The 22772-nt window shown below is 49.9% G+C and overlaps 1 protein-coding gene across 1 annotated transcript in view; it reads right to left on the reverse strand.

Annotated features, from left to right (window-relative positions):
- Positions 1-2710: 2710 nt before the first annotated feature.
- LCK (LCK proto-oncogene, Src family tyrosine kinase) overlaps positions 2711-22772 on the reverse strand; it is a 33392-nt gene continuing 13330 nt past the window's right edge. Inside the window, exons 2-13 of the mRNA XM_004603565.2 lie at positions 13861-13970; positions 13495-13576; positions 13200-13290; positions 12882-12980; positions 12639-12742; positions 12300-12449; positions 11952-12104; positions 11612-11791; positions 9588-9664; positions 9343-9496; positions 9128-9259; positions 2711-2913 (exon numbers count right to left, since the gene is read on the reverse strand). Coding sequence (XP_004603622.1) covers positions 2711-2913; positions 9128-9259; positions 9343-9496; positions 9588-9664; positions 11612-11791; positions 11952-12104; positions 12300-12449; positions 12639-12742; positions 12882-12980; positions 13200-13290; positions 13495-13576; positions 13861-13965 — 1530 coding nt within the window. The 5' untranslated portion in view covers positions 13966-13970. The remainder of the gene's footprint in view (positions 2914-9127; positions 9260-9342; positions 9497-9587; positions 9665-11611; positions 11792-11951; positions 12105-12299; positions 12450-12638; positions 12743-12881; positions 12981-13199; positions 13291-13494; positions 13577-13860; positions 13971-22772) is intronic.

The following is a 22772-nucleotide window of genomic DNA, read 5'->3' on the forward strand; positions in this document are numbered from 1 at the left end:
CATCGAAATGGGTCAGGCTGAAGCACCACAATACTCAACTATAAGTTGAGAGCATGGTCATTGGACAAATGCTGTCATAATCCAAAAGTAACGACGAGACTAGGACCCTGCTGGGATTAGGAAGACTAAGCTGGCCTGAGGACTGTGGTTTGGAATATATAGTGAGATGTCCTCAGGAAGTGTAGGATGACATTACTTTGTCCTCTCCCCCCCTGCCACAAGTAGCTTGTCCCAGTTTTCCCCGGAGTCTAGGCTTACCCCAGTCTCACCCATCAAGGTGTTCCCAAATCTCTCCCATCCCTTTGTTTAGCTATAATCACTTCTCTATGCTCTCTTCCCCAAAACAGTTAATCTGCAGCTTTCCCTTAATCTGACTCTGCTAATTTGGAAGGTCAGACCTTCCTAGGATACTGAATTTATATTATATAAGTTAATATTGCCTTTCTCCTCTTCTTGTGCCTTTTGAATAATTTACTTTAAAGCAATGTCCTTTTTGTATGGACACGAGAAGACAATATTATGCTTTTGTAACTTGGGATTTAATTGGCCCCGAATATTATTCCCTCCCGGGCATCTGCTTTCTCCACTTAAGCCTCAGTTGCCCTCAGTTCCTAGCACCCTAAAAGCAGGGTCCCGACGAGGGACGGGACGGATCCAGGGCAAGCGGTGAATTATGTGCTACCCTGGCATCGAGATGGGCCTGGCCAAAGTGCCTAATTCTTAACTATAAGTTAAGAGCTTTGATCATAGACAAATGCTGTCATGATCCAAAAGTAATGATGAGACTAGGACCCTGCTAGGGATAGGAAAGACTGATCTGGCCTGAGCACTGTAGTCTGAGATTGAGATGGCCCCAGGAAAGCAATTCTATAAGCTTTAACGCATCTCTTAATGTGTCCATACAAAATTATTAATATTATGAATTCTTATATGTTTGCAGGCTGAGGAGAAGAGAAACACATTCATGGGACTCCGCCCTTGGGTGGATCCTCCTGCTGAAAGAGAATTAAGTCCTAGGAGAAGCATCCCCTGAGGGAAAGGAACCTCAACCCTATTGATGGTGACCAACCCTATGTGTACGCCCCAAACCCCTCGTGCTGGGGAGATTTAACTAGGCTGTAAGAGTGGGTTGGGGGCCAGATCCACAGGGGCCAGATCCAGAGATCCAGAGAGAGATCCAGAGCCGGGAGAGAAGCGGAGAGAATGAAATAAACTGATCGAGCAACCAGTTTGGCCTTCTTCCTTCCGTCACCTGCCCTCGACCGACAGCACACAAAGCGGTTCCGGGGCACCGAACGTGGGCGGTGAGACAGAGCTGCCCGGAGAGCCCTCGAGTGCATGCGCCTGTCAGCAAGCCTTAGTTTTTTACAAGGAAGAACCAAATTTTAAGTTTGATATATCTCTTACTGTGCTCATATAGAATGATATTGCTAGAAATATTAGAAGTAAATTTACTATAACAATTTAGGTGGATTACTGGCTGAGGACAGAAGAAAGCAACACACCCTGGATGGGATCCCGCCCTTAAACCATCTCCTAATAATCTGGAGTAATGTCTTCAGATGAGATTTTATCCTTGAGTTAATCTCCTGGAGGAGTGGCCTTACCTCTATTTGTTCATTTGTTAATGTTCAACCCACCTTTGTATCACCACCCTATGTATTGCAATATAAACTAAGACTGTAAGATCAGAGGGGGATCCAGAGAGAGAAGCAGAAGGGTTCCGGAGAGAGAGATCGGAAGAAGAGAGATCAGAAGGGAGATTGGTAGAGAGATTGGAAGAGACCAGAGGAGAGACGACAGAGACAGAGAGAGGTTGGAAGAGATCAGAGGAGAGACTACTGAGACAGAGTCAGAGATAGAGAGACAGATAGAAGAGAGCACAGTGGCACACACAGAAGCAGAGCACAAAGGAGGAGCCATCCCAATCCGGTTCACACACAGCGGCTCAAGAGCACCGAACGCAAGTGGGGAGAGAGAAAGAGAGAGAGAGAGAGAGAGAGAGAGACAGAGAGAGAGACAGAGAGAGAGAGAGAGAGAGAGAGAGAGAGAGCGCCGCCCCAAGAGTCCGTGGACACACATGACCCTTTCTCACTCACGCTTGTATTTTTTTACAATCGCTTTGATATCCCTTACCCCCTCCCAATGGCAAGAAATGGAAATGGGAAACAGAGACATGTACACCTGTCATTCATAAACGTTTATTGAGCTCTTACTATGTGCCAGGCACTAGGAGGAGCACACAGAGGTATTAGATAAGGCCCGTGTTCTCAATGAGCGTTTGGATGACCTGGGAAAAAGGAAAAGGGGATGGGCAGAAGATGTCAGTCACACACCTCTCTCTTCTCTCTGGAATTCTCAGGAAGTGGGAGGACCCAGAGAAGACAACTGTCCGAGACAAGTATCAGCCACATTTGTGTAAGATACATGTGCAGAGCCCATACGTACAAAACCCACCTAGGAGACATGTGAGGTGGGTGTCACATGCAGGCAGGAGCCAACACAGAGTCTATGATGTGCATAAGCCATAAGAGTATGGCACAAGAATTTCACACACACACACACACACACACACACACGCACACGTGCGCACGTGCGCGCGCGCACACACACACACACACACACACACACACACCACCACCACCACCACCACCACCACCACGATGTCTGCTAGATGGGAGAGGGCTCAGGCCAGCCCGCCAGGCCTCTCTCAGGGCTGGGGCTGGTACTGGCCCTCCGTGGCCGTGAAGAAGTCCTCCAGCACACTGCGCAGATAGTCAAAGGTCGGCCGTTCCTCTGGGCGCTCTTTCCAGCACAGCATCATCAATTTGTACAGCTCTTCTGGGCAGTTGTCAGGTTTCACCATTCGGTAGCCACGTTCTAGATTCTGAATCACTTCAGGATTAGTCATCCCTAGAGGGGGGTGAGAGAGATGACATTAAGGCTCCAGACCGTGGGAGCATGGAGCCAGGGGTGATGATCACAGTCCTTAGCAGCTAGCACGGTATGAGCAACATTCCCCAAAATATCTTGCTCCTGATTGATGGTGAGTCAATCAAGATGGTCAACCGCTAATGGGTCCCTGCTAAATGTCAGGCCACTCGGAATGTCTGCTATGGCTGGGATACTCGATTCTCAGCATACTTCAAGCAGCGCACACATTGGCTGAGAGAACTTGGGTTAGCCATGTCGCCTTGTTGAACCTCTGTTTCCTCACCTGGAAAATTGAATGAATAGTAGCCCCTAGCTCACTGAGTTGTTATGAAGACTGAATAAAACAAGGCATAAAAACAAACAAACATACAAACAAAAACCCACCAAGTCTAGGGGCTGCAACAGTAGCACAGCAGGTAGGGCATTTGCCTTGCATGCGGCCAACCCAGGTTTGATCCCTAGTATCCCATATGGTACCCCTAGCATCACCAGAATAATTCCTGAATGCAAAGCCAGAAAGTAAGCCCTGAGCATAGTCAGATGTGGTCCAAAAAATGAAGAAGCAAACAACAAAAATAACAAGTCTAGTGGCCAGAGATAGTACAGGGCTTAAGGAAAGGCACTTGCCTTGCATGCAACAGATCCCAGTTTGATTGCCAGCACCATATAGTCCCCCAGCATTGTCACGAGAAGTCCCCAAGTAGAGTCTGGAGTAGTCCTTGAATACAACTCCAAAATTATATAATAATGATAGAATAAATTTAAAAAATAAAAAATGGTGGTAGTATGGAGCCAAAGCAATAATACAGCAGATAGGGCTCTTGCCTTGCATGCAGACAGACCTGCGGTCAATCCCTGGCATCCTGTATGGTCCCCTGAGCCCTGCAAGAAGTGATCCCTGAATGCAGAGCCAGGATTAAGCCTGGAGCACCACCGATGTGGCCTCAAAATAAAACAAACAAAAAGGACAGTTTTATTTCTGCTGGGGGAAGGGGCACACCCAGCAGCTGCTCAATTCTTACTCCTAGCTTTGTGCTCAGGGGTTATTCCTGGAAGTGTTTGTGGACCATACACATTGCAAGTGATCCAACTGGGGTCATCTGACAGCAAAGCAAGTGCCTTTCCCTTGTAATACTTCTCTGGTCCTAACACTACCATTTGGTGGAAAAGGAAGGAATGGGCAGGGCCCAGGGCAGGATGGGCAGCCTCGGCATGGGCTGTGATGAGGTTTCTCCAGCCTCAGATCAAACAGGCACATGAGCTACATCAAGAAGCTCATTGGACATTGTTCCCAGCAAGGCACAATCTACTAGGGGAGAAACGGGCCTTATTGTGAGCCCAATAAAATTATCTCTAGATCAGTGTCCTCCCTCTGCTCTATCCTGGCCCCTGGCAGTTTGCAAGCATGTGGAGTCAGAGAGAAGCTGTTTTAAAGAACAGGTCATTTGTGGCAGAAGTGTTTCTGGGAGTCATGACAATAGTATAGACGCACACTGACCCAGGCTTGATGCTCAACACCCTAGACGGGCCCTTGAGCACTGCCAGGAGTGATCCCTGAGCAGAGAGCTGGGGTAAGCCCTGAGTGCTACTGAATGTAACACACACATCCCCGGAAAAAAAAAAAAAAAGAATTATGTTTCTAACTCAGGTGGCCTCGGTTCCTCCTTCTGGCGCCTGAGAGGAGACCCTGACAGGCATCCCCAAAGACCATCTTTCAAGGGTCCTGGTTTTGAGTTACACCCAGAGATGCACAGGGCTTACTCCTGGCTCTGCACTTAGGAGTTACTCCTGGCAGTGCTCGGGGGAACATATGGGATGCCAGGTTGAACCTGGCTGCAGGCAAGGCAAATACCCTACCTGCTGTACAACCACTCCAGCCTCCAAAACAAGAAGCTTTTACTCCGCAGTGCCTGGGACAGGAGGCTTATCAATGGCGAGCCTTTTCCCTCAGCCTTGCTCCTGGGAACGTCCAGTAGTAGAAGCCACATTCCAAACTCAAACATTGGAGGACACAGATGGGGGGGAGCTAGATTCACCCAGGGCTAGAGTCAAGGGTGCAAATCCATAGCGGCCTCGGACTAAAGACAACCCAGAGACCTACTTTGTTTTGGTTTCCATAATGTCCTCCCTCCCCCCTCCCTCCCTCCCTCCCTCCCTCCCTCCCTTCCTTCCTTCCTTCCTTCCTTCCTTCCTTCCTTCCTTCCTTCCTTCCTTCCTTCCTTCCTTCCTTCCTTCCTTCCCTCTCTCCTCCCTTCCTTCCTTCCCTCTCTCCTCCCTTCCTTCCTTCCCTCTCTCCTCCCTTCCTTCCTTCCCTCCCTCCTTCCTTCCTTCCCTCCCTCCTTCCTTCTCTCCTCCCTTCCTTCCTTCCATCCTCCCTCCTCCCTCCCTCTCCCTTTCCCTCCCTCCCTCCCTTCCCCCTTTTCCCCTTCCTTCCTTCCTTCCTTCCTTCCTTCCTTCCTTCCTTCCTTCCTTCCTTCCTTCCTTCCTTCTTTCCTTCCTTCCTTCCTTCCTTCCTTTCTTTTTGTTTTTGGGCCACTCTTGGTGGTGTTCAGGACATGCCTGGGAATCAAGCCCAGGTCTTTTATGTGCAAGACACTCCCTCCCTCCCTTCCTCCCTTTCTTTCTTCCACACTAGTGTGGTACTCACATACTTGGCAGTGCTGGGCCAGGGAAAGGGAACGGGTTTGGGGTGCTAGAGATTGTACTCAGGACCTTACACATGCAAAACATGTGTTCTTTCACTCGAGCTACACTCCCAAACTCTAAATACTATCTTTTTAATTTTTAATCAATCAATAATCACTAATAGCTGAAAAATGGATGCTTTTTCTCCCCTTCGGTGGGGGCCTCCCCAGGGGTGCAGAGAGCTACATCCAGTGGTGCTAGAGAGGTCAAGAAACTCTGAAGAACAAACCCAGAAACCACTGACTTTCAGGCATGCACCACAAACCTTTGAATTATCTCCAAGGCTTCAGACAATAGTGTGTTTTCCTAAAACTCCAAGTTCTGGTTTTTCTCTCAAAAAAAAAAAAACCCCAAAAAACCCCACCAACCCCAAAGCCCTGATTATTAGTGCCCCCTGTGTTAATGGCAAACATCTGCTAGAGCAGATGTGAGTTTTCCCATTACTCCCCATTGTCTCCCTGACCCCGAAGCCAGATGTCAGTCGCAATTTATCATTAGGCTTTCACTGTCCTTTTTCTTCTAATAGAGAGACCCTTCATGGGCTTGCCTCTGTGGGTACAGTGGAGGGGCAGTAAGGACCCTTGGTACACAGCTTGACTAGCCTCAGCGGTGTCTGGGCTCTGTGACAGGGCCAAGCAGAGAAATCCTTTGGGCTCTCTCCTGATTGGAAGGTGCCTTCACCTTCCCAGGAGCAAGTTTTTACTCATTGCCCCGTGGATGTGGGAAATTTCTGCAAATCCACCATTCAGCTCCTCCCTCCCTACCTGTCTTTGGTTTCCACTTCCTCGCCTCAGAGTTGCCTAGCAAGTTCCTTTCAAAATATTCCTAGCCTGGGCTGGAGTGAAAGTACAGCATTAGCCTTGCACATGCTGACCCAGATTTGATCTCTGATATCCTGTATGGTCCCCGGAGCACTGCCAGGAGTAATTCCTGAGTGTAGACCTAGGAGGAACCCTGAACACTACCAGGTGTGGCCCCCCCCAAAAAAAAAAAACAATTCCATTCTGGTCTTGGCTAAATTCAATGGTAAAGAACTTTGTCCAGGGCCAGAGCAATAGTACAGCGGGTAGGGCATTTGCCTTGCATGAGGCGGCCCAGGTTCAATCCCTGACTTCCCACAAGCAGCACCAGAATTATAACTCCTGAGTACAGAGCCAGGAGTAATCATCCCTGAGCATTACTGGGTCTGATCCAAAAACCAAAAAAAAAAAAAAAAGAGAGACTTTGTCCAGGAGATTATGGGTGGGTGGGAATGGTGAATGAGTTATTTACATGTCTCTCTTACTTGTTTTGTTTTGGGGTTTTTTTCTTTTTGGGGGGTGGAAGGGAATACCTAGTGGTACTCTGTGACTACTCCTAGCTTGATGGTCACTCCCGATGTGCTTGGGGAAATTAACCCAGGCCTTCCACATGCAAAGCATGTGCTCCTGCCTGTTCCTCTCTCTCTTGCCTTTTTTTTTCCTAGTGGGGGGTGGATGGGTGTGGGGGGCACACTTGGTGATGCTCAGGGCTTACTCCTTACTCTACCCTCAGGCACCACTCCTGGAAGAGTTTTGGAGGTTCCAGGGATGCAAGGATCAAATCTGGCTGTGTCCAAGGCCACTATACTCTCGCTCTACCCTTCTCTTTTTCTCTACTTAGTTATCTATTTTGGGCCATGCCCAGTGGTGCTCAGGTCTTACTCCTGGCTCTACACTCAGGAATTACTCCTGGAAGTGCTCCGGGATCAAGACTGGATTGGCATGTGCAAGGCTAATGCTGTACTATCACTCCAGCCCAGACTGGAATATTCTGAGTTCCTGAGCTCAGAGATCACTCCTTGGAAGGCTTGAGGAGTCATGCCTGGTTCCAGGGATCAAACTAGGGCAACCACATGCAAGACAAGCACCCTACCTGCTATATTATCACTCTGGCCCCTCTTTTATGCTATTTTATTTTTATTTTTGCTTTGTGGGTCACACCCAGCAATGCTCAGGGGTTACTCCTGGCTCTGCACTCAGGAATCACTCCTGGAAGTGCTTGGGGAACCATATGGGATGCTGGGAATCGAACCCGGGTAGGCCATGCCCTACCTGCTGTGCTATTGCTCCATCCTCTGGACTCTCTTTTATTTTTTTTAAAGACATAAACCCAATCATGAACAACTTTGTAACTGCATATCTCTTATGCATATCTCTTAGTGACTCAATTAAAAAAAATTACCCAAAGCAATCATTAATACCATAATCTGAGGGGCCAAGGATATAACCTGTGGAAGAGCATTTGCTTTGTATGTGAGAGGCCCTGGGTTTGATTCCCTCCCAAGACAAGATAATAATTATTATTTACTATCATTTTTTACTATAATTATTTACTATTATTTTCTGCCAGAGAGCCAGAGAAATGGCTGAAAGAGAGCTGGGACCCAAGGTCCAAGCCCTGGCATCACCCATCATCCCAAAGCACCACCAAGTATCGCCCTGGTAGCCCCCACAGCACTGCTGAGGAGGCCCCCCAAAAAAAACAAAATAACAATAATAACACTAATAATAATTAAACCTCATTAGTGCTTAGTATCATTAAAAGCCCTCTCTCTCTCTCTCTCTCTCTCTCTCTCTCTCTCTCTCTCTCTCTCTCTCTCTCTCTCTCTCTCTCTCCCCATCTCTCTTTATTTTTATTTTTTCTTTGCCTACTCCAGACAGTACTCAGGACTGGATCAGGGATCACTCCTGGTGGACTCACTCCATACAAGGTGCCAGGCATGGAATCTGAGTTGGCCGCATACAAAGCAAGTGCCCTACCAACTGCATCATCTCTCCAGTCCATAAGTCCTTTTATTATTCTTCTTTTTTAATTTGTGGAGGCCAGAGCGATAATACAGGGGTAGGGTGTTTGCCTTGCATGTGGCTGACCCGGCTTCAATCCCCGGCATCCCATATGGTCCCCCAAGCCTCGCCAGGAGTAATTCCTGAGTGCAGAGCCAGGAGTGACCCCTGATCATTGCTGGGTGTGACCCAAAAAGAAAAAAATTGTGGGAGACCCCTAATGAAGTTCAGGAGTGGTGCTTAGAGAACTATATGGGATGCTGGAAATAGAAGCAGAGTTGGCTACATGCAAAGCAAGTACCCTACCAGCTCTACTACCACTCTACCCTTCCCCTCCCCAAGTGCTTTTCTAACCTTATATTTTACAGATGAGGAAAGAAGAAATGAGCTGATGAAGACCACACAGAAAGTTAGCCTTGTGGCAATTTGGGTGATTAAAGACAGGCCTCTGCCCTCCTGGGCCAGATGCTCCTTATCCTACTAGTCTGTGTCCAAAGTAAGGAAAAGATCTGGGAGTACTGGAGGGCAGAGAGCTCTCTCTACAGGGACAGAGACCAGCCCTGGCAGATGTGGCATCTGCTTGCGAAAGCTAAACTCAGATCTGCCCAAGGAAGGAGGAGAAGTTTCCGATTCTGAGCCTGGAAAGGAGTGGAAAGAGATGGATTTACTGCCCTTCCTTATCACCATTTCAGTGGGGATCTGACCTGGATAAGGAATGCGGCCATGGGTGACAATCTCTGTGAGCAGGATCCCGAAGGACCAGACATCCGACTTGATGGTGAATGTCCCGTAGTTGATGGCTTCTGGTGCTGTCCACTTAATGGGAAACTTGGCCCCTGGCAGGAGGGAGAGTGAGGTCACCTGAATCTGCTTGGTCAGATCCTGCTGATTCCCGTCTTCCCTGAGAGCCCAAACCCACCTTCCCTGGCTGTGTACTCATTGTCCTCAATGAGGCGTGCGAGGCCAAAGTCTGCGATCTTGCAGCTGAGGGTGTCAGACACCAGGATGTTGGCAGCCCTCAGGTCACGGTGGATGTAATTTCGCTCTTCAATGAAGGCCATGCCCTCTGCAATCTTCAGACCAGACACAGGTCAGTCATCTTAGCCACATACCCTCACCCCAGTTGGACTGTGCCCGGGCCCAGGTGCACCCCTGTTTCCTTACTTGGGCTGCCATGTCCAAGAGTTTGTTGATGGTCAGCTTGATGCCTGAGGAGGTCTTGAGAAAATCCACCAGGCTCCCTGTGGACAGAAGTTAGAATGGCTGACTCCAGTTTGCACAGGGAGAAGCTTCCAGACCCTTCCCTACTACCTGGGGATCTAGAAGTGGTGTCTGATTGGTGGCAGGGGAGAGTAAGCTGAAGATGGAGGAATGCTTGCTCAGAGTGAGGATACCAGGGGTACACGAAGGTCTTCTCTAGGGAAACTGTCCAGGGCATGCTTGCAGTGGTTGGTAAGCCTCAGGCAACAAGTGGGATACGGCACCCAAAGCACAATAGTTTCTACCCATCCCCCCACTCCTGCCTCTTTCACTCCACCCACCCTAGATAATTTTGAAACTTTTTCACTGGGCTCTCATAACAAAGTCTGTTTTTGTCCCAACTCTGTTACTAAAAAATCTACTTTTCGTCCATGACCCAGCTAAACTATTTCTAGGAAACCTCTCTATCAAGCCTAATAAGCTGAATCATTATCTACATTCCTTTGATACACTGGAACTTTCCTATGGCATAAACATTGCCCATAACTGAAACCAGATTTCCCTGCCAGCAGGAACCTTGCTTTGTCTCTCCAGGCGCCCTCTGCCTAGCCCCAAGTAAGCCGCAATAAATGTGTGCTGAATGTGCTAAGTGGGAAGGAGGGGCCTGGGCCTCGTCCTCAAGGAACTACCTCTCTGGTAGTGGAGAATGACAAGTAGAACACCAAGAATGGGAGTTGCTGGCACGAAGCTCGTGACAGCTGTTTCTTCTCAAGAGATCAAAACTGTGTGCAAGAAATGACAGCAACCCAAAAGAATGACAGCAACCTGGGTGTCCCCACTATAAATACTGAATTTGTCATCAAAGTTCTCCCCAGACACAGCAACTATGCGGTCATACACTGACATTCTTCCATCATGTCCGTGGCAGATGCTGTTAATCAGTCCCAGGACCTGTTTTCAATGCGTCTCAGAATCCTCCACACAGAACCCCAAGCAACTTAACAACTGAAATCAACCTACATAATAAAACCCATTTACCGTTTCCAGATCCCATTAGCCAAGTAATGGCTTTCCCCTTCCTGAAGGCGGGACAGAATTTTAACTCCCAAGGAATCAGAAACACATGTCAACGAAGTTATTGAGTGTATTGGCAGAGTGTCCTAACTCTTTTATCCTAACAAAGACCCTCTAAGAGAGTTACTCTTATATTATTCACCACCATTGAACATGAAGAAATCATGGCAGAAAGAAGCAAAGTGATTAGTCCAAGGTAACCCAATGGTGAGGCTAGAATAGTTAAGCAAATCAAATCCCTTGGTGATTGCTCGATACTATTTCTGGGTGAGCTTATTTAGATTTTCCTGTTGCACATAGTGGAACTGAGTACCAGAGGTGGGTCGGGGAATTAACCTGTGCCACTGAAGCAATTGATGCCAAAACTGAATTTAGAAACCTGGGGGATGGGAGGGGTGAAAGATTGGGCCATACCGAACAATGCTCAGGGCTTACTCCTGGCTCTACGCTCAGGGATCACTGCTAGTAGGCTGGGGAGTCCATATGAGGTGCTGAGGTTGAACCTGGGTCAGCCACATGCAAAGCAGGTGCCCTACCGCTATACTATCTCTCTGGTCCATGAATTGAGAAACTTCTACACTTTCCTGGAGCTCTCACTTAGTCCAACGGTGAGCCAAGGGATGGAGTGGGGCTCACCCAGTAGGGAAAAATAAAGCTGTAGGGTTTAACTCCCCTCCCCCCTTAGCGCAGGAGTAGAAGAGACAAATGAGACCAGAAATCCACCCATCCACTGAGATCGTGGCGCGGCTTTGAACACGGCCAATGGCACGGCCGGTTTGAGGGGGAACCCAGGAGGACCCTGGGAACCCTCCTAGCTGAGCAAGGTTAAACGCAAAGCCACGTCTCCTCCCGCCTCTGCGGAGGCCGAGCGCGCGGCAGCGCCCCCAGCGGCCGCACTCGGCGGCGGTGCCCACCGTTCTCCATGTACTCCGTGATGATGTAGATGGGCTCCTGAGTGACCACCGCGTAGAGGCGGACCAGCCGCGGGTGCTGCAGCTGTTTCATGAGGTTGGCCTCGGCCAGGAAGGCGTCGGGGGACATGCTGCCTTGCTTCAGGCTCTTCACCGCCACCTTCCTGTGCCCATTGTAGTACCCTGGAGCGTGGAGGGGTTAGGGGTGTCATTCGGGACCTCGCGCCCTACACCGGCCGCTACCCTGGACCAAGGCGTTGTCGCGGCACTCAGCAGACGCCTCCCCGCCTGCCCACCCCGCACCCCCCACCCCGGCCCGGAAGCCCTAGACACCCTCACTCACCCATCCACACCTCCCCGAACTGGCCAGCCCCGAGCCGCTCCACCAGCTTCAGCGTCTCCCGGGGAACCTCCCACTCATCTTCCCACCAAGGTTTCTGGGGCTTCTGGGTCTGGCAGGGGCGGCTCAAGCGCGTGCACAGCCCGTCCGCGGTGTCTGCGAGGACAAGAAGGGCGGTACGCGACTGTTAGTAAGGGAGCCCCCCGGGCCCCCCGCCACTCAGGCCCGCTCTCGGGGCTGTGGACGAGCGGGCTCAGCGCCTCGCCCACTGCGGCCGGGGAAGGGAGGGCACCCCGGGGCTGGCAGGGCACCGAGACGGGGGCACGGCCCAGGGGGTCCTGCCGGGCTCACTCGTGTAATGGCGAACCAGCTCGTGCAGGCCGGGGAAAGTGATGCGGGGGGAGATGTAGAAGCCGCCGCTGTCCAGGTTTCGGATCTTGTAATGTTTCACCACCTCTCCCTGGTTCTGGTCGAAGTCCCGCACCGACAGTGAAAATGAGCCTGGGATAGTGAAGGGCGGAGCAAGTGGGAAGGAAAGGAAGGAGAGGCCGGCGCCCAGCTGGTGCGTTCAGGCCTCCAGGAAGGTCCAGAGACCCCGGACCCCGCGTGGTCCAGGGCCGCGCCCCCCAAGATGACCCGAAGCCCCGCCCTCTGATGTGGCCCCGCCCCCGGAACCACCCAGGGCCTCACCTGCAGTGCTCTCACTCTCACGGATCAGGAAGGATCCGTGCGTGTTCCCGGGTGCCAGGAGCTGCCTCTCCGCATCCTTGCGACTCAGGCTCTTGAAAAACCAGCTGCGCAAGGCAATAATGAAAGCCTTTGAGCCGTTAAGCTTTCATCACCCTTAAGCTTTCACCACCACCTCTAGCTCCCACTCTCTGCCGGGGTTCCTAGATCTGCTCCCACCCATCTCCATGACGGGTCCCCACTCACGGTTCGGGTTCCAGGCTGTTCGCTTTGGCCACGAAGTTAAACGGGATGAAACCTTCCTGGCCGGTGGTCAGGGACTGTGCCTTCCACCACTCCCCGTTCCTGTGAGACAGCGGTAATATAGTCAGGGCGGATTGCTGAGCCTTGCCCTGAGCTGGAAACCCTCTCAGAGAGGCGGGTGAAGCCCCACCAGCACCCCCGCCCCCTCTGTTTCAAGGGCACCCGCAGGCAAGTGCTGGGGTGGGGAACCCCTCTTGTTCACACACTCCTGCACCGCAGAGCTGTGTGATGGGGGGAGGGGAGGCGGTGGTTGTCACTCACTGCTCCAATATTCGGAGCTTTTCTCCCATCTCGAAGCCCAGGTCTCCGTCGTGGGAGGGCTCGTAGCTGTGCAGGGCGACCACCAGGTTGTCTGGAATGAGTGACAGATGGCATCAGGGAGAACAAGCCTGGATTGAGCCGGCGGGGAGTGGGGGGCGGAGGGGGGGTTTGGGCATAGGAGTAAGAGGGCAGGAGCAAGAGAGGGCTGGACAGGCTAGAGGGTTGTGGTAAGGGGACAGAGACCAATGGCCACCTGGCCACAGGCCTGATCTTGCGAAGAGCTGTTAGAGGTCACCTTGTAGAGGGGAGGCCGGGGGGTCGGAGCCCTCGTAGGTGACCAGTGCATCGCGCACATCAGAGCCATTCCGCAAAGGCAGCTGTAGGATGGAAGAGGAGAGGAGGGTGAGAGAGGAACCTGGATCCCATCCCTGCTTCCCTACCCCTGGCCAGCTCTCCACTTCTCTGGCAGGCTGGGTGTTACCCCCGAGACTGCAACTACTTGCTGTGTGACCTTCGGAGCGTTCTCTCCCCTCTCTGAGCCACCTTTCCTGTTCTCCCGTCCAGGGTGAAATGCCCGAGTGGTATTTCAAAGCCCTTCTTTCTTTCTCCTCGGTTGTGGATGCTGCGCGGTTCCCTCACACAGCCTCGGAGCGCCTCTTACCGTGGCCTTGCCGTCCAGCGGGACTATGGGGTAATGGCAGTTCTCACAGACGTCGATGTTTTCCATCCAGTCATCGTCAGGGTTTGAGCTGCAACTACAGCCCATGGTCCCTGGGTGAACAGAGAGGGCGCTAAGGGCTTTCCCCACGGTCGGCACCTCCCGAATCAGGCATCCTAGGGCCTTGCCCTGGGCATCCCCAAAGTACCTAAGGTTGTCAGCCCCCCATTCACTAGCCACAGATAAGCTCAAAACTCCTTCCCTTGGAGTCCCCAGGTCGCAAGTTAAGTGACACAAACACCCCCACCCCAGTCCTAGGCCCCGCCCCTCCCACCTGGGCTGGGCAAACCGCCACAGGCACCTTTGTTAGAAGTTGCCCACTTCCTGCCTGCTCCCCTTCCTCTCCCCCTACCCGCCCCCAGGTTGGAGACTACCTCTTAGAGAGCTCACTCTTCTCCAAACCCCACCGGAGACCTAAAGTTAAATGTTCCCCTATCAGAGAAGCGTGCGCCCTGGCTCCTAATCACAATGCCCCCTCTCCAGTCCAGGCAGCAGCTGAAGAAAAGCCTCTTCCCCTAAATTAAGCAAAACCCGGGGCCCTGCCCCAACTCCAGCCCACACGGAAAGTCTGTCTCCTGCAGAGGTAGGTTTCTCTCCACTTCTCTCCAGCAGAAAACCTTCCAGCGGCCCCATTGGCGGTCACTTTTTTTGTTTGCTTGCTTGTTTTAGCAGTGGAAACTTTGTCAGATGAAACCAAGCAGAACCCTCTAGACAAGAGCAGGTAGAAGCGGAGTTGTTCTGCCTGCAACATATGAGGGTGCTCCCTCTGAAGACCTTGGGGGAATCTCCTTCCCTAAGGATGCTCCTGAGAACCACCTAGAAAACGTTAGTCCCACCCAAGGACAGTAGAGACAAGGGCCAGGAAGATTGCTCCACAGTTGGAAGCCTGCCTCCTGTGCTGGGGGAGAAGGCAGCTGGGATAGAGAAGGGACCACGAAGTCAATGACGGTTGGAGGGATCGCTTGGGATGGGAGATGTGTGCTGAAAGTAGGACCAAACATGATGGCTTCTCATTATCTGTATTGCAAACCATAATGCCCCAAAGCAAAGAGAGAGTAAGAAGAAGGAAATTGTCTGCCATAGAGGCAGGGGATGGGGTGGGAGGGGTACTGGGGACATTGGTGGTGGAAAATGTACACTGGTGGAGGGATGGGTGTTCGATCATCTTATGACTGAAACTCAATCATGAAGCTTTGTAACTCTATCTCACAGTGATTCAGCTGAAAAATTAAAAATAAATAAGAAAAAGAAAGCATTAGTCCTCAGATAAATTTTCTGGACATTCAGGACCCTTTAATACCAAGACCCAATCTGTTTCTCCTTCTATTCTACTCCACAGAGAGAGAGACAGAGACAGAGACAGAGAGACCAAGAGCAAGGCTTCACTACTTTTGCCTTTCCCAACCCCATACTGTTCTCTCACTGTGCCTCTGCATACATAGTTTCCCGCCTTGGAAAATTGTCTTTTATATCACTTACTAAATTTGAACTTAATCTTCAAGTTCAGAGTATCACCCACTCTAGAATACTCTTTGCCCCCTCCCCCGACTCCTTGCCCTGTGATAGATATCATTTTATTCAGACTACACATCAGTATCGGTACTGGGTACTTAAGTTTATCTGCATCTTTGACCCCCTGCATGAACCCATCTTATGAATGAGGGTTCATAAAAATCAGAAACTATGCTTAAGGGAGTCAGAGAATAGGGCAAGCAAACAGGGCCCTTGCTTTGCATACGACTACCTGGTGTTCGTTTCCTGGCACCTTATATAGTTCCCAGAGTCCTGCCAGCAGTGGTACCCAGGCACAGAGTCATGGGTAAGCCCTGAGGACCTGAGTACAGCCAGGCCTGGCCAGAAACCAAAAAAAGAAAGGGCCGATAATAAAAAGAGAGATAGTAAGTGGGGAAGGCAATTTCAATGCACAAGGCTGACCCAGGTCCCATCCCCGGCACCCCATATGGTCCCCAGCACCACCAGGAATGATTCCTGAGTCCAGAGCCAGGAGTAAGTCCTGAGCACCGCCAGCTGTGATCCAAAAACAAAAACAAAAGGAAAGAAACTGCATTTTATTTTCCTGAATGCCCCAGCAACCAGAACTTGTTCTTAATAAATGTTTACTTAAGTACGTGGAAGACTGAGGCACAGACACTCCTATCTTCAAAGATCATAAAACTATCAAGTCTAACCTCTGGTCTTAGGTGAGGAAACTGAGAGCTAGAGAGAAGCCCGGTATAATCTGGGGCAGAATAGAGCTGCAGTTGCTGATCTAAACTGGTACCAAGTAGAAGTGGGACGCAAGGCCAGGGAGAAAGCCCAGAGGCTGGAGCGTGTGCTTCGCAGGCCAGAGGCCTGGGTTCCACCCCAGCAACGCTCCCTGCATGGCACCCAAAAAAGTGGGAAGCAGTGGATTTTATATTTATTTTGTTTTGTTTTGTTTTTAGGCCATACTCGGCAGTGCTCAAGGCTTATTCCCGGCTCTGTGTTCAGGAATTACTCCTGGCAGTGTTCGGGGAATCACATGGGCTGCTGGGGACAGAAGTTGCAAGGCAAGTACCCTACTCGCTGTACTATAGCTACAGCCACTTTTCTTTCATTTTTTTTAGAGTTTCTCTCTCTGTCTCTCTTTCTCTCTGTCTCTGTCTCTCTCTCTATGTCTGTCTCTCTGTCTCTGTCTCTCTTCTTTTTGGGTCACTCCTGGCAGTATTCAGCCAACCTTAAGGGATGCTGGGAATCGAACCCAGGTCAGCTGTGTGCAAGGAAGTGCCCTACCCACTGAACTATTGCTCTGGCCTTCAGTGGAGGTTTTTGTTTTCATTAAAAACACCGTGATTGGGGGGCTGGAGCAATAGCAGTAGGACGTTTGCCTTGCACACGGCCAACCTGGGTTCGATTCCCAGCACCACCAGGGGTAATTCCCGAGTGCAGAGTCAGGACTAACCCCTGAGCATCGCAGGGTGTGACCCAAAGAGAAAAAAAACCAAACCAACCATGATTTACAAAGTTGTTCATTATGCAGTTGTTTCGGGCATTTAGTGTTCCAACACAGCCAGTGTGACAGCTAGTGTGACCTTCCCTCCTCAGTGGAGGCTGCTCATGAAAAGTCTCAGGACAGGCCCTGGAGCCAGAGACCTAAGAACAAATCCAGGTTCTGGGTAACTTTGCTCAAGTCATTTTTTCTAAATTCATTTTTCCTTTTTTTGCCAAATGGGCATTATCATCCCTTTCTCATAAGCTCACATAAATGGTAACTTAGTTGACTGCTTAGAAAAACTTATACTACTGCCTGTTCTAACATCTACAATCCCAATTTGGAGAGTAGACGGATGGAACTGATCAGGTCAGGAAAGATAGCACAGGCCCTACCCCCACCCCCATCCCTACCCCTACAAAAATAAAAGAACATGAAGGATGGAAGTGATAAAAAAAAATCCTCTTGAGCCAGAAAGATAGTATAATGGGAAGGGTGCTAGAGCCAACTTGGGTGCTGGGATAGCACCACATATGGTTCCCCTAAATCCTACCAGGAGTTACCTTTTTTTTTTTTGGTTACACACAGCGATGCACAGGGGTCACTCCTGACTCTGCACTCAGGAATTACCCCTGGCGGTGCTCAGGGGACCATATGGGATGCTGGGAATCGAACCCGGGTCGGTTGTGTACAAGGCAAACGCCCTACCGCTGTGCTATCACTCCAGCCCTGCAGGAGTCATCTTGAGTGGAGCCAGTATTAAGTCCTGAGCTCAGGAGGTGTGACCCAAAAACAAAAGTAATAATGATAATAATAATAATCCTCTTTACTTTTGGCTCATATTTCTCCCACTAAGATATTCATAATCTCTCATGAGTACCGGAAGTCAAGGGAGTGTGCCTTCCCAGAGCAGAAGTGTTAAACCATATAGTTAAACAAACACAGATCTACAATGGATAAAAATGCAAACTACGTATGGAACTTTAAACCACATCAAGGGAGGTAAAGGGTAAATATTCACTTTCCTCCCACTGTTAAAAGAATGACAAAGAGGGAGAAAGCATTTGAGAAATTCTTCTCAGCTAGAGTTCCACTCATGTTTGATTGAAAATTATTTTTGCATGCTTATTTTATTTTATTTTTTGGTTTGCTTTTAGTCTGCAGACAGCAGTACTATGCCTTGGCGTTTGGGGGTCATGCCCAGCAAAAAAACATGCAGTGCCAGGGATGGATTCTGAGCCTTCTGCAGGCAAAGCATGTACTTCAGCAGTTTGAATCATTTCCTGGGTCCCTGGTTGGCTAATTTTATAAAGGTCAGAGACTAGAGAAATAGTACAAAGGATAAGGTATTTGCTTGCACACAGATAACCCTGGTTCAATCCCAGAAATCAAATATAGTCCCCCCAAAGCATTGCCAGGAGTCACTCCCAAGTACAGAGCCAGGAATAGCCCCTAAACACAGTCAAGTGTGATCAAACTTTTTAAAATATCAGGAAGTGATCATCAGAAAAAAAGTCTCCAGAGAAATACTGATAGTGGGGCTGGAGTGGTAGCACAGCGGGTAGGGCATTTGCCTCGTACACGGCCAACCCAGGTTCGATTTCTAACATCCCATATGGTCCCCTGAGCACCGCCAGGGGTAATTCCTAAGTGCAGAGCCAAGAGTGACCCCTGTGCATTGCCGGGTGTGATCCAAAAAGAAAAAAAAAAACCAAAATAGTACTGATAGCAACTTGAAAAGAGTATAAGATGTGGGGCTGGAGCGATAGCATAGCGGGTACAGTGTTTGCCTTGCACACGGCCAACCTGGGTTCGAATGCCAGCATCCCATATGGCCCCCTGAGCACCGCCAGGAGTAATTTCTGAGTGCAAGGACAGGAGTGACCCCTGTACATCGCCGGATGTGACCCAAAAAGAAAAAAAAAAAAAAGAAAAGAGAATAAGATGAGTCAAGCAGTCTGGAACAGTTGAGCACTTGTTTGTGATATTCAAACAGGCTTTATAAGAGCACAGCTGGGTAATGGTGGAGCAAGAACTCCAACATCAGATGCAGTATAGACTTTGATCACTGAGGTCCCTGCCAAGCTTGGCATTTGGGTGAGGCGAAGAATTCAGAGAAGGACTTAAGAAGATAAGGAAAAAGGGGCTGAAGCGATAGCACAGCGGGTAAGGTGTTTGCCTTGCACGCGACCAACCTGGGTCCCATTCCCAGCATCCCGTATAGTTCCCTGAGCACCACCAGGAGTAATTCCTGAGTGCATAAGCCAGGAGTAACCCCTGTACATCGACGGGTGTGACCCAAAAAGCCAAAAAAAAAAAAACCGAAAAAAAAAGAAGAAGAAAAGAAAAAAGTGGGATTGAGAAGTGGGGGTGAACTGTAATATAGCAGTGAAGAGGGTCCACTAGAAAAGACAAAGCACTAAGGCCAGAGATCAGAGAGCCATAAGTTGGTTCTAGACAGGCTAGAGTCACATGGGGAGGGAAAAGAGCCACAGGCCTTGTGCTAGGATCCAAGAAAGCAGGACCTGTATCCTTTCTGAACATGGGTCTACCAGAAAGGACTGATAGCCGTAAAATCCAGGGCTGTAGGTCTGACCCCAAGGCCAGAGAAATAGCACAATGAGTTGAGCACATGTTGTGCATGTAGGAAGTTCAGATTCAATTCCCAGCACCATATGGACACCCAAGCACCACCAGGAATGACCCCGAGCACAGATCTGAGAGCAGGCCCTAAGAACCACTGGATATGACCAAAAATAAAAGAATCGGAAAAAGACCAGCCATAACAGGGGTGTGTGAACCCCCACTCCTTGGGTACAGCGGTTACGGCATTTTGCCTAACATGGCACTGACCCAGGTTTGATCTCTGACACCGCATCTAATCCCCCAGCCACTGCCAGGGCTAATTCCTGAACACAGCCATGTGTGGCTCAAATCCACTGTCCCCTAAAAAAAAAAAAAACATGACCAGGCCAGAGCTATAGTACAGTGGTTAGGATGTGTTTGCCTTGCATACAGCCGACCCAGGTTCAATCTCCGGCATCCCATATGGTCCCCTGAACACTTCCAGGGTAATTCCTGAGTGCAGAACCAGGAGTAAACCCTATGCATTGCTGGGTGTGACCCAAAAATCTGCCCCTCCAAAACAAACCCATGACCTCCCAAAAGCACCTCAACTAAAAGTAGAAAGTCAGGTAGGAGAGCCCTCCATGAGTGTTGTGTGTGAGCATCACGGCAACCTCCAGTTAACCAGAATGTGTACAAGCGGCACAGTAAAAAGAAATGAGAAAGACAGAGAATGTGCAGCCCCTCCGTGAGCACCACAGCCAAGAGTGCATGTGACCCCTCCTCCCCAGTCATCGCAACAGTGTGGGGGGGAAAGACTGGGACTGGAGAGAGAGAAAAACCAGACTGTGTGCAATGAAACCCAAAGAACTGCAGCTTTGGGAGGAACCTGAACCCACCCGTTTTCTGGGGGGCTGGTCCTGGACTCCTGGGGCCCTCTAGCTGAAGGTAGTCCATCCTGCCTTCCGCCAAAGTGTGAGCTTTCAGAGGTATTCCGCAACCTTCTTCCTTCCTGTAGCCTTCCGTGCTACCGGTTGAGCCCCTAGTTTTGTGCTGTGGTCTCTCATTTACACAATTTTCACCATAGTGTCCTGGGGTGAGAAACACTGCTTTAGGGCCCGGGGCCTGGCTGACATCAGAAGGCCCAGGATGTGGCCATGCCAGAGTTTACAGCAGGGAGTGGCTCTCAGCCTAGCACCACTGGACACCTCCTGTTCTCAGGAGGTCCATGATAATATTCTCCTTATTTATTCATTTTAACTTGGGGTCAACATCCAGCAGTGCTCAGAGGTTCATCCCAGCAGGTCTCAGGAGACCGTTGGGGCAGGGGTAGAAGATGGGGTTCTAATATGTAAAGCATGCTCTCAGGAATGTAAGCCATCTCCTCACCCGATGTTCTTCCTTGATTCCCTCCCTTAAGGCCTGCCGAAAACCTCCAAAACCCAGCCACAGCCATGCTCAAGGCCACTCTCCACACACTCGGATGAACCTCACCCATGAAGGAACTGACAGAGGAACCCAGGTATGCGGGACCTGTGGCTGAGATGTCCAAGCCTACTCGGATCGGAACTGGGCCTGCTCCAACCAGATCCTCAGTTTTCCAGTAGCTTGTCAGTCACACCCACAAACTGCCCCCAGCACCATGTCATCTCAGATGGCCAAGATCCAGAGACTATAAAGCAATGCTCCTGGAAGAGAGTGACTCAATTTTTCCTGCAGTGTGTGACCGCATGACCTCTTTATTTTATTTATTTATTTATTTATTTATTTATTTATTTATTTATTTATTTATTTATTTTGCCACATAGCAGAGCCTGGCAAGCTACCTGCGACTTCTTTGATGTGCCAAAAACAGTAACAACAACGTGCTCTTCATGTTCCTGGAGTGAGCAGATGCCATTGGGCTACACTAGCACATGACAGAGACAAATGAAGATGTTACTGGCGCCCACTTGAGCAAATCAATGAACAAGGGGATGACAGTGATACACAGTGATACAGTGAAGGCTTCTGTATAGCATAATGTATATTGGAGATATCATATCCAAACTAAATGCAGAGATTATTTTAATATTCCAGAAATCTGGGTGGGGGGCTTTTTGCTGGAGGTAGTTTTGTTGTTCTTTTCATTTTTGGTTTTGCGCTTTTTAGTTGGTTGGTTTTAGAGCCACACCCAGCAGTACTCAGGGCTTATTCCTGGTTCTGTGCTCTGGGGTCACTCCTAAAATACTCAGGCAGTATTTCAGAAATCTGAAAGGAAATAGTACTATTACCTTTTTTTGTTTATTTTGTTTTAGGGCTATATCTGGCAGTGCTCAGGGATCAGGGCTTACTCCTGACTCAGTGCTCAGGGGTCGCTTCTGGTGGGGCCAAGGGGGACCTATGTGATTCCCGGAACCAAACCTAATTTGGCTGCATGCAAGGCAAGAGCCTTATCCACTATACCATCTCTGACCCTCTTAGCCTCATATTCTTCATTTGTTTGTCTTGGGGGCCTTCCTGAGCAATGCTCAGAGGACGTAGGGGTCATTCCCACTGATACTTGCCTGACTGAGCCCGTTGGTTGTATGTTCTAGCCTAGCCGTGCCATGCTGTCTGGGCCTCGTGGTGTCGGGAGCCCCTAGGATCACTCTCTGTGGTGCTCAGGGGACTTTCCGCACAGTGCTGGGGATCAGATTTGGAGCTTTCCACATACGCAGCATGCACTCTAGCCACTGGCCTACCTCCCCAGCCCGTCAGCCTTCTGCGGTTGTTGTTTGAGTCAGACCTGGTGGTGCTCATGGCTTACTCCTGGCTTCACACCCTGAGGGATAACCTCCTGGCAGAGCTCAGGGGACAAGATAAGGTGTCAGAGATCAAACCTTGGTCAGCCGCAAGCAAGACAAGCAGTTTACCCACTGGACTCTCTCAGGTGCCCCGTCAGCCTGTTTTTGTTTTTATCTTTGTTTTGGGGCCATATCCAGCAGTTACTTCTGGTTCTGAACTCAGGAATTACTCCTGGTGGTACTCAGGGAACCATAGGGGATGCCTGGAATTGAACTGGGTCTGCCATGAGCAAGGCAAGCTGTACCTACCTGCTGTACTGTCATTCTGATACCCCAACAACCTTTTTATAAAAATGTGTGAAATAGGACCAGAGTGGTAGCCCCAGCGGACAGGAGTGTGCAGTTTGTCTGCCTAGGCTCTGTCCCGTGAGCATGGTCAGGAGTGTCCCCCACAGAGCTGGGAATTAAACCATGGCTTCAAACATACCAGACAAGCAAACGAGTGCAAGGCTAGGCTGTCTCTGCAGTTCAGGAGGAATCTCTTCTTCCTTCTT

Source organism: Sorex araneus, chromosome 5, assembly GCF_027595985.1.
Source record: "Sorex araneus isolate mSorAra2 chromosome 5, mSorAra2.pri, whole genome shotgun sequence".
Classification (NCBI taxonomy): domain Eukaryota; kingdom Metazoa; phylum Chordata; class Mammalia; order Eulipotyphla; family Soricidae; genus Sorex; species Sorex araneus.